The 11,801-nt window shown below is 42.5% G+C and overlaps 1 protein-coding gene across 1 annotated transcript in view; it reads left to right on the plus strand.

The window, feature by feature from the left end:
* The window catches only part of MAGI2 (membrane associated guanylate kinase, WW and PDZ domain containing 2), a 1,320,571-nt gene extending 1,313,835 nt beyond the window's left edge, over positions 1 to 6,736 (plus strand). The window contains exon 22 of the mRNA XM_032401138.1: positions 6,635 to 6,736. Within this exon, the coding sequence (XP_032257029.1) occupies positions 6,635 to 6,723 (89 nt within the window). The 3' untranslated portion in view covers positions 6,724 to 6,736. The remainder of the gene's footprint in view (positions 1 to 6,634) is intronic.
* Positions 6,737 to 11,801: the final 5,065 nt, after the last annotated feature.

Genomic DNA, 11,801 nt, shown 5'->3' on the forward strand with positions numbered 1-11,801 from the left:
ACGCCTGCAGGCCGTTCGTCCTAGGTTCCGTCTCACGGCGTTTTAATTTATTTTCACTGTCACACGCATAGATCCACGAGGCACCGAGGCCTGGGAGCATCGACGTGAAGTCCCACGTGTCCAACGAGCATGGGCGGTACAGCGTCCACGCGCAGACCCAAACTGACGCTAAAGCCCCCGGTTCCATTGTGGGGGCTTTGGCAGCTATGGAAGAACCAAAATAACGTGAAGAACATCACAGAGAGACAGTGCAGTGTAGCTTTAGTTAAAAAAAAAAAAGAAGAAGAAGAAGAAAAAGAAAGAAAGAAAAAAAATTTACCCCCACTGCATGAAGGATTTGGATGCCATCCAAACTCTAATATCAAGAAACTGGACAAGTTAAGAGCAATCACAAACTGGAATATCGCCTTAAAAATCAAACTGCACGGAGCAAGCGGAAACTGAGACAAGATTATATCTTTTAATTGATCTAAAGAGTTGTAAATAAATTGTTCTCGACATATCTAGACAGGGGTTAAAAGGTTTCTTTGAAACATTTGGAACTGTTCGCCCATAACATGTTTCCATGGCTCACCCGTGGCATCCATCACCGGTATTAGCAGCAACGTTCCCTGCATACTGCAGGACGAGTTAGAAATCTAGTGAATTCATTGGTGTGATGCCATTTTTACTGCCATTTCTGTGATCAAATCATATTTCTGTACATTTTCAGTGGTAGAAAAAAAAGGTTTAAAAAAATTGTATCTTAGGGAACAGATTGCCGTAAGTCAGAATTTTGCAGTTTAGCTCATAGATCTTAATTGGTTTTCATCTAAAATGTGCATTTTATAATTGAAGGACCACAATTTGTTCAATCAAGATTGGCAACGCTGCAGTTCCTTTATGAAAAGGCTTTCCTATTGTCTCAGGCTAGCAAAGATAGTAGCTTCTTTGACAGCAGTGTTCTATTTCACTTATTGTCTTTTTTAAAATCCTCTTTCCGTTACTTCATTTTCACTTTGATAGAGCAGAGGCAAAGTGTTTCTCCTGTATTTCTCAGATTATAATGAATCCCCAATATTAAAAAATCATATAATGGCCAATTTATTTTCATAAAAGAATGTGAACCTTTTAGCGTTCGTTTCTGCTTTATCTTTCCTTATCCTTTCTCCTTTTATTTTCATTTGGTTTGCTTGTCTTTGTATTCTTTGCCATTTTTTAAATTTCTTTAGCAACCTCTAGATGTTTCTGTTTATCTTCTGTGGATCTATGGTTGATCCCCTACTGAAATTCTAAGGCTTGCCTTTCTTCCCTGCCCTTTTAATATTCCTTTGTAAAATGTTACCTTCAGTTAATTATCCATTGGTACTTATTTGTAGCTACACATATTAAAAGGCAAACTGTTTCTGAGGGCAGTTTCTCTTTAATTTGTCCTGAATGAATGAGGTTTCATCCTTCCCAGATTCTGGCCCTTACAGGAGTTCAAACGCAAATAAGCCTCACCTCCCTGAACTTGTAGTCAAACAAGTAAAACGGGAGATCAGGGCCATCACCCAAGGTCACACATAATAGCCTCCCTCCGTTGACTCTTTCCTTCTCTGTAAATTGCAGTAACCTGAGCACTAGCCATTTAATTTCCATCAGGCATAGGAGTAGTTTAGTTGTTTGACAAGAGGAGAATATGGTTGAAAGCCTCAAGTGAAGAATCTTGCAGCTTGTAAAAGCAATTTCCAAAAATGGAATCCATTCATCATAAACAAAAGCACAAACAAACACATGTAGCAGTTTACAATACTTTTGGTTTAATCTCAATTAGTCTTTCTCCCCTGGACTAGAAATCCAGTATAGTTTGCCATTAATTTATTGAATCTGGTTTTGGACAATGCTTCTGTAGTGTAGCTGCACGTCCCGGTACTGTATCCTCTGACCTTTATTTTCCATGTGTTACGAAAGGATAAAAAAGTTGAGATTACGCTTGCATAAACTCTAATTTGCACAGTTCACAGCTACTACTTGTGCAGTAATTGCTTTATGCGGCTGTAATCCATAACCCGTGAAGACAGCACAGCATCTGAATTCCATTCCAAATAATATTTGTGTGTAGTGTTAGCTGTGAATTTACCCTGTACAGCTGTATCTCTATAAATATAATTCCATGTATTAATAGTCACAGAAAGACTGTAAGTGAGCAACTATTTTTATGAAACGCACCACTATGGATAAATTAACTTTTACAGAAATCTTGTTTACTGTATGATATTCTAAAACACTGTCAAATAAAATATATATCCAAAAACCTTTTCTTTTTCCAACTATATAGGCTGTGTGTTAATTTGAAGAAAGTAATTACTGGGAGTTAATTTTTTTAAACTGCGGTTTTCGTAGTTTTTTTTTTTAGAATGGAAATTCGGTGCCCCCAAACAGGACTTTTTTTCAAACTCGAATCTAAATGCAGTGGAATTATACGGGGGAAAAAAACAAAACAAAAAAACAAAAAAACCTGTTGAATTCCACACACACACACACACACACACACACACACACACACACCCGCCAAGTAAATGGAGAGTTTTCTCAAAGACACTCCAGTTGCCCGACAGCTAACTACATCCCCATGAACTGGCAGTATGTTTCTGTTGCTTGCTACCCTGATTGATACTGTGCCTTTTTTTCAAAAAAGGATTTCAGGTATCAATCGACAATAAATCCCATCACATTTTTTTCCTTTTAATTCTGAAATTTTTTCATGTAAAATCCCAAGGAGTTTATGCAGAAGCCAACATTTAGTGAACAGTAGTGTAGAGATCCAGAATGAAAGGTTGAATATGCCCTCTGCAGTGTATTACAGTCCATACACGGGGGAGAAGAGAGGTCTGAGGAGTACTTGGAGGATGACAACCCCGCTATCACAGAGATAATAATCCAAAGAAACAGTTTTCAATCCTAGTCTTGTTGGGACCGCCCACTGATATCAGTAGGGGGCCTAACATTGCCAAACTGGCCATTAATTTTTTTAAAAATTAAGCATGTGTCACTTTTAGAAAAGGGAAGAAGCTGACGTGAAGTGTGAAATCAAGCACAAAAGTTCAGGTATTTGTAATAAATCCAAGTCATTCTTTATGAACTAATCGAAGAAGGCCCAGTGCACGCTGAAAAAGCAAAAGACTTATAAAACAATGTGGTTAACAAAATGGGGTGTAAATATTAATGATGCATGGCTAATTACTATTTTAAAAGAAAAAATATAAACATCATTAGGACATCAAAAAGATGAGAAATCAGAGTCCAAAGGGATTAGGATAGGGACAGAGCAGGAGTACGATGAGGCCAGTGAGGCCCCTGGTCTGGAAAAGGGCCTTGCCCTGAATCAAATGGCTCCAAGATCAGGCAGGAAATATGAAAAAATGAAGACAGCCAGGTAGGGACTGGGCCAACGGACAAGCATGTCCCTCTAAAGCTGTCATTTTGTCAGGTCCAAGGCCACTGTGGAATAGCCTTTCAGTTTCTCAAGAGAAGAAAAAAAATCAGCCTTTTATTTGAAATTTTGTAGGTTTTATAGTTTGACAAGCTTAATTCACGTTTTTTAAATAACACTGAACAAGAAGACAAAACACTACCACCACGAACCATCTGCAGACCAGGTCTGGCCCACAGCCCACCAATTTGCAGCCTCTGTCTTGGAACAACAGCCAGACCTTCAGCAGAGAACCCCTCGCTTGCTTTTATCAGGGTCTGATTCACCTTCCAAGCAGTGGATCGTACAGACCCCAGAGATGGAAAAGCATGTGGCTCTTAAGTCCAAACATGCCTGGAATAATCCAAATGTGTATTCTGAGTGTGAGGCCCTCTGCCAGAAACCTGATCACTGTTCTTGCACTAGAGGTGGTTTGTTGTGAGGCTGAACAAACTGAAGCCATTTGAAATTTTATTATTCGTTCTTGATGAGTTTGCCCCAAACTGTGTAAGCATGGGGCTCTCCAAAGGTGAGTCTGCCCTGTCCTATCCATAGGACTCTTTCTCAGGCCAAACTCACGGCAAAATCAAATGACCTAATTGCCGAAGAATTTGGACTGAACAAAGATTCTTTTTCAGACAACCTTAGTGCCAGACAGGATATCTGTAAAATCACATGAGTGCTCTCCAAGGCTAATAATAGTAAGGGTACTAAGTCTCATGATGAGTTCTGCATTGTGTCTAGTTCATTTAGGGTACCAATTAAATGTGGTAAAGGGTATGGTTACGATTACTGGTGGCAATGCTGTGGTGGTAGGCATTTGGGTATAAACAAGAGAGCACCATCCCAGAATTAAACCGAACCCTTGCTGGGCATGGGGTGGCATATCACCCAGACAGCTCAGTTATCAGGGACTCCATAAAAACTCAAGCGTGTCCCACCACTCGGGGAGGGTACAGGCAACCACACGTGACACTCAGCTGGCTTTCTAAGAGTTCCAATAGTTTGATGGGATCTTTTCTTTGATGAAACTGCCTCTCAGAGAGCGATTTCACCTGGAAGAACCTGGGAATCTTGTGAAGCAACAAAGTGACCTTTGACTTTCCTTCTTGGGTGGAAGGTCAATTTTCTAAAACCCTAACAAGGTGTATCCGTGTGATTTCATGCCAGGTCAACTGCCTTCACACTGAGGAGCACACATTCTTGCGGTACAAAGAGACTTTTTAGGGGGTACACAGGCAGGGAGAGCTTCAGTGAAATTCGTTTTCAGAAATTCAACTTCTATTTTTATGCATTTCAAACCCGTGGACGGCCAGTTTCCACATCGCCACCTGCCCAATGCAAGGAGCCTTTACATTAGAGAAGCAAGATGAGCTTATCATCGATCCTGCATTTCACTCGGGTACATTACCTCGGGGTGTAAAATCAAAGAGACACCTGGAGGATGCAGCCCTCCTGCAAGAGAATAAAGAGAGCAAAATAGCATCGGTAAGAAATATTCAAGTGGGCAGTGCCTTCCTTCCTCCAGAAGCCCTGGTAGGGTTCCCATCTAAAACTTAGCACCCACGTTTATTCGAATTTGAGAATAAAGTCACACTTTTTCTGATCGAATGTGTGATGGCTATCTGTCTGGCTTGATCACAACGACTGGCTTTGCCCGTTGGGTTATGTGGCAGGTGTTTTCCATAGATTAATGAGTTAAATCTGCAAATGCAAGGTTTAAATAAACATATTTAAAGCATGCATACAAGAGAAAATACATCCTTTGCAAGAAATCTGTGGGAAAAATATAAAACTATTTCAGGGGCTACGTGTGGCTAACAGGGTCGTTCCCTAAGACAAACCGACTTAACATAGCTTCATAAACTTTTACAAAAAGTGTGGAGTGTCTGCCATCTATAAAACATGACCGGAGAACAGAACTCAGCTTGTAGTCTCAGGGCGCCTACCATCTAGTTAGGAGACCAAGACAACTGACACAAGACAGAATGGGTGTGACATGGGAATACGGGATTCGGGATTTGGTAGGATGCGGGAATAGTTGGAGGCAGTTAGAAGTCATCCTGGATATGTGGCATTTTAATTGGGTTTGAAGGGTGGGTGGGATTTCAAGAGGCAGATGAGGTGTAAGGGGGAGATCAGCATGAGCAAAGTCAGAGTTAAGAGAAACTTAGAGATATGTTAGAGAAACTGTGAATTGTTTATTTTGATCAAGACTCTGTGTGTGTATGTGAGAGAGAGAGAGAGACAGAGAGAGGGAGACAGAGAGAGGGAGGGAGGGAGGAATTAGATTAAAAAGAGGTAGTTTCAAGCAGATAACAAATGCCATCAGGAACAGTTGGGAGTTATTAAAGGTTTCTGAGCAGAGAAAGGATAAAATCAACTCTTGGCTGTGGAAGGAAGTCCTGGCAGTCTGTCCACGGTGAAACGGAGGTGGGAGACTCTGGCAGGTGCTAACATCATGTGAGAGATAAGGAGGCCTGAGCACCCAGAATGGAGGGGAGAGATGGGAGGGCTCTGGAGGATGGAGAAGCAACAGGCCTCAGGCTTACTGGATGCAAAGTCAGGGACCATCCCAGGCTCCAAGCCTGAGTGAAAAAGAAGATGGGAGGAGGACCAGATCTAGAAGGGACCTCATTACATTTTTTGATACACAAAGTGTGAGGGGTTCTCAGGTCACCCAGATGGAAATACTCATCCAGCCAATAAGCATAGACTAAAAAGATGGACATACTCCAAAGAGAATGAAGTTCAGACGAGAGACTGAGCCTAAGATAAGATTTGGGGACCAACTCCCTAGAGCCTTGCTGGGACTCACTCCCAGAGATTCTGATGTAATTGACTAAGATGGGATCATTTGGGAGGGGAAATGTCCTACGCCTTATAAATACATCCATGTAAGTATCAGCATGCAGAGTGCTTTGTTACCGAAAGCAAGGATTCTGGAAAGATTTGCCTTCTATCTAAAGTCCATGAGCCACCGGGAAAGATGTGAGCCAATTTATGATCCCCGTCTTTAAGAAGAGAATGAAAGTGAGCTGCAAGTGGTTCAACTGCAAAGAACATGAAGAAATTCATAGAAGGAAGACTTCAAAACCGATAGTCCTGTCTGCCACACTTTTCACACTTTAAAGATTAACAGGGGTCGTAAGACTCAGTGGCATACCTTCCAATCACTTCTGTGTTATCTCTTATTAATAGGAACCCCTGGATTCTTGCTCCTTGATCTGGATTGCCAACTCGGAGATGCCCTTAGCTGTGCCTCAAAGCAAGCTCATGTGGGCAAATGAGCAGCTACAGGATAAAGACCAAGAACCTATATATATTTAGTACGTATGTGTATGTATTGTGTATATGTGTGTATCTATATGTGCACACACACACACACAAACTCACACATGTATACCCACACACAGACTTGCACATGAACACAGACATATACCCAGGGACTCCAATTTCAATATTGTGACGAAATAACGTATACACCCCAAAGTACATAAAAACCTATGGATAACTTACTCAGTTTTAAAGCAGGCACATGTGTAATCATCATCTAGGCTGAGAAATAATCAGGGACCCTGACCTGAGCCTGGCACAGAGTAAATATTTGCTATGTATACATTTTTTATTGTTGTTACTATCAACTGAGGGATATGTAAACATTTTCCGTGATGCTGAGAGTCTCAATATTTATGGGGTGTTAGCCATGGGCCAGGCACAGTGCCGCGGTCTGAGGCTGTAACCATGAACTAGGCAGGCACGACCCACCCCACAGACAGCTTACAGTGTTCGAACCCCCAGGAAGGTAAATGGTTCCCATGCAAAGTGTGAGGGGCTCTCAGGTGACCCAGAAGGAAATATTCACCCAGCCAGTACTCACAGACTAAAGATGGAGAGCTCCATCAAACCGGCGTGAAGCATTTGAGCACCACTGGAGATGAAAGCTAGCTTCCTGGAATTAGAGCTACAAAGGAGAAGTGAGGGAGCCAGAGGTAGGTCCTCTGCGGGGACTGATGCGGTGGGAGGGGCGGCCTGGCAAATGGCGGCCGAGCTAGGGGTTGAATGGGCGCAGGTGTCAGATGAGAACAGTGGTGGCAGGAGCTGCATGGAGGAGCCCGAGCCTCAGGGAACGAGGTGACCAATGTGCCCCAGTTTGCCAAGGACTGTCCTTGTTTTCAAACCGTGAGTCAGTGTCCCGGCAAACCCGTCCGTCCCCTGCAAACCAGGATGGAGGGGCACGTGGTCAGGACTGGCAAATCTGAGGGTCCCACAGGAGCCAGCGCCCCGAGGTGCAGAGGAGGATGAGAACTGGCCAGCAGGAGGCTGGAGAGCCACGGGGTCCAGGACTCACAGGGCCTAACAGGCCTGAGCCAAGATTTGAACCTCCACTTAAAAGGCAGCAGGAAGCTACTTCTGGGTTCTCATTGGGCAGAACAACCTGTTCCTGTACATAACACGCTGGTCTGGAGAGTGTTTGCTCCCTTCTCCCTGCCTCTGTCCCTTGACCTTTAGTCTCCTGTCCCTTCCTCTCCATCCTCTGCGGAAGGTTCCGGCCCTCCCAGGCTGCTGGCGCTGAGCTCAGTCTCCTGGAACTTCTGTCTCAGATGGATGAGGCCAGCCTTTCCCAGAGGACTCAGGAGCCCTGGCTGCTGCATTGGCAACTTTGCAAAGAACTGTCCTGTCGGATCAGTACACACACTCGCAACTCTTCTTTTATGGGTCCTCCACTCTTTCCTCCATCATCCAGGTGTGGACTGAAGACGCATCCCGTTGTTTCTACGATCAACCCTCATGATGCCTAGCATATAATAGGCACTCAATGAATACTTGCTGAAAATTGGATATATTTTTTTTAATGGCCTCATCTCTAAATCCAATATAGTTTCCCTTGAATAAGAATGGCTCTCAACACGGTAAGTGGCCCTGACTAGTCAGAGTGGACAGTTTGCAATTTTTCTCAAATATTCCGCTACTATTTCTACAAAATACTGACAGAGTGGCCTGATGTTGTCATTTGAGAACTGCTTGGGATGAAAGCTAGCTTCTGCAACTCACCCAAGTGCTTTATTCAAAATAAGCCCATATAACTATTTCTCCTTTACTTTTTCCCGCTCATGCTAAGGCCCAGCCTCATCCCAAAGCTAGCAGGGCTGGAGCAGAATCTGACTCTAGCTCTTATTTCAGGAAGGTAAGGTCACGGCCAGAGCAACGATGATAGGGTAGCCCTTCTTGTTCTAGCCATCCTTGCTCAAAACCCAGGGAGAGATTATCCACTAATATCCTTGGCTAAATTCTAGCACACTGTGTCCAGCTGGTCAGCATTCCTTAGATGAATTTGGCCTCCCCACTGTAAATGTTTGCTGGAAGCATGCAAAAGGCCCCTGAGGATTTTGGCCTTGTACGGGTCCAGACTCCCTCTGCCTCTCTGCTCCAATCGCAGCTCTTCGCAATGACACACACCCAGACAGACACCACGGATCCCATTTGACTCCCTGTCCAGGCTCCTGTCACCACCTGAGCTCTCTGTACTGACCTCCCACGATCAAAGACCCTCATGATCAGCTCTACACTAATCTTCTCACCATACCATTCACAGCCCAACTCAAACTGTATTTCACTCTCTGTTTTTAGTCTGAGCCAACAAATACAAAGCCAAGATTTTTTTTTTTTCTTAACCATTGCCATTATCAAGGAGGTAATGATATGAGGGCGTGTAGTGTTTTAAAGTAAAGTGAGGTATGGGTCTCTTAAAACATGAAGGAGTCATCTGGAACACACACCCATACTAAGGGGGCTGGGGACAGCCAGGGATGATTTTGTCCTGAATTCTCAGCTAAGATGCTTTCAGAAAGAAGCAGTGAATTGTGTCAACCACCTTCCAGAACACTAGCTGCTGTCCAAAAAGGTGTATTTCTCACTCAGGTAATAGGTCAGAAGTTGCTGATTAAAGTAGATTTTCTTTATTTAGTGATTCAGAGGCTCATGTTCCTTTTATTCTATGACTCCACCATTCCCCAAAGCCTTGCTTCTGAAAAGTGGTCTGAGCATCAGCAGCACTGCCATCCCAGGGAGCTTGTTAGAAATATAAGATCTCAGGCCCTGCTTAAGACCCACTATACTAGCACTGCCTTTTAAGAAGATCCCCAGGTGTGGGTGACTCATACACACAAAAGTTTGAGAAGCCCTGCCCTAGAACCTCAGAGCCCCTGGCACCAGACTGCAGAAAGGGAAAAAGGGCATGGAGTGAGTACAGCGCCCCCCCCCCCCTTTTTTTTTTGCTTCATTAAAGTCTCAAATGACAGGTCACTCCCAATCCCATTCCATTGGTGAGAACTAGTCATATGACCACACAACTGGACACAAAGCACTCTGGGAAATGTAGTTCCTGACTGGGCAGCTGTCTGACAGTTACCACTCCACATTAAGGAGTTGGGAAGATAGATTTTGGTGGACAAAGAGACATCTCTGATGTTCACACCTCCTCAATGAACAGGTGACCAAAGGGGAAACATACTTTGACAGCAAATACCAGACCCTACACCAGGCCATGCACCACATGTACATGCAGAGGAAAAACAAGTAGGGGTCTATTAACAGAGAATACATCATGGTGAGAGTTTCAAAATTGAATCTGTAGGCCCTCACAAGTGCAGAAGTCACAGTGAAGGGACTGCAAAGAGGAGAAGACTTGGTCAAGGTCAGGAGCAGTAACAAACAATGAGGAAATTAGCTTTTAGTCAGCAGGAGCTGTGTTGCCCAGCACTTTTACGTATGTTGTCCAGCTTTATCCGGAAAGCAACGTCATATGCTCGCAATATTCTCCCCACTCCTCCAAAACTGCTTTTGTTAAGACCACACTGTCTCATCCCAAGACTTACTGTAAAGCTACACCGTATGTCTCAATGTTGGCACAATTAATATTTTGGGCTGGATAATTCTTTGTGGTGGGAGGCTGTCTTGTGCATTATAGGATATTTAATAACATCTCTGACTTCTACCCATAATTATGACAACCAAAATTGTCTCCAGACATTGTCAAATACCCTGGGGTGTGGCAGGGTGGAAGGGGGGCAAAATTGTCCCCAGTTGAGAACCACTGCGCTACAACAATCAAAACAGTAAAGTATTGGCAAATGACAGACACATAGATCAATGGAACAGAATAGAGAGTCCAAAAACACATCCATATTTATACAATCAATTAATTTTCAACAAAGTCTCAATGGCAATTTAAAGGAGGCAGAATAGTCTTTTCAACACTTAGTCACATGCAAAAAAATAATATACTTGAATATACCTCACACTGTATACAGAATTTAACTCAAAATGGATCACAGACCTAAACGTAAAACCCCCAAATTTAAAAGACACTTTTAAAGATAGAAAAAATAAAAAGCCACAGACTGGTAGAAAATATTTGTAAAACAAAAATTTCATGAAGGAGTGAATATATTTTTTAAAAGTCTGAAAATCGAAAAATAAAAAAACATAACTCAATTTATAAAAGGCATGAAATATTTGTAGACACTTCACTGAAGAAGATACACAGAAGGCAAATAATTACATAAAAATATGCTCAACATTATAAGCAAAATAAGTCAGAGAAAGACAAATGCCATATGATTTCACTCATATGTGCAATTTAAGAAACAAAACAGATGAACATAGGGGGGAAGATAAGAGAGAGGCAAACCAGAAAACAGACTCTTAACTATAGAGAACACACTGAGGGTTGCTGGAGGGGTAGTGGGTGGGGGATGGGCTAAATCGGTGACGGGTATTAAGGAGGGTACTTGTGATGAGCACTGGGTACTGTACGTAAGTGATGAATCACTCAATTCTACACCTGAAACTTATATCACACTGGATCTTAACTGGAATTTAAATAAAAACTTGAAAAAGAAAAGAAAAAGAAATGTAAAAAAAAAGACAGGCTCAACATTATTAGTCACTAGGGAAATGTAAATTATAACCCCAAAGAGGTATCACAACATACCTACTAAAGTGACTAAAATTTTACAACTGACATGCATGGATAGTGAGAGTGCAAAATGATACAACACTTTGGAAAACAGTTGGCAGTTTCTCATACAGTTAAAATGCATTTGCCATATGACCCTGCAATCCCACTCTGAGGCACCTACCTAAGAGAGAATAAAACCTATGTTCACATAAAAACCTGTATGTGAATTTTTAGAGTGGCTTTATTCTCATTTGCCAAAGAAAACCAAAACTGGAAACAACTCAGGGCCCTTCAACCTGTAAATGGATAACACATTGTGGTGAATTCATACACTGGAATATTACTCAGCAATAAAAAAGACCAATGTATTGTTACACACAGCAACATGAGTGAACGTCTGACACA

The sequence above is a fragment of the Phoca vitulina genome, unplaced genomic scaffold (genome assembly GCF_004348235.1).
Source record: "Phoca vitulina isolate PV1807 unplaced genomic scaffold, GSC_HSeal_1.0 scaffold4, whole genome shotgun sequence".
Classification (NCBI taxonomy): Eukaryota; Metazoa; Chordata; class Mammalia; order Carnivora; family Phocidae; genus Phoca; species Phoca vitulina.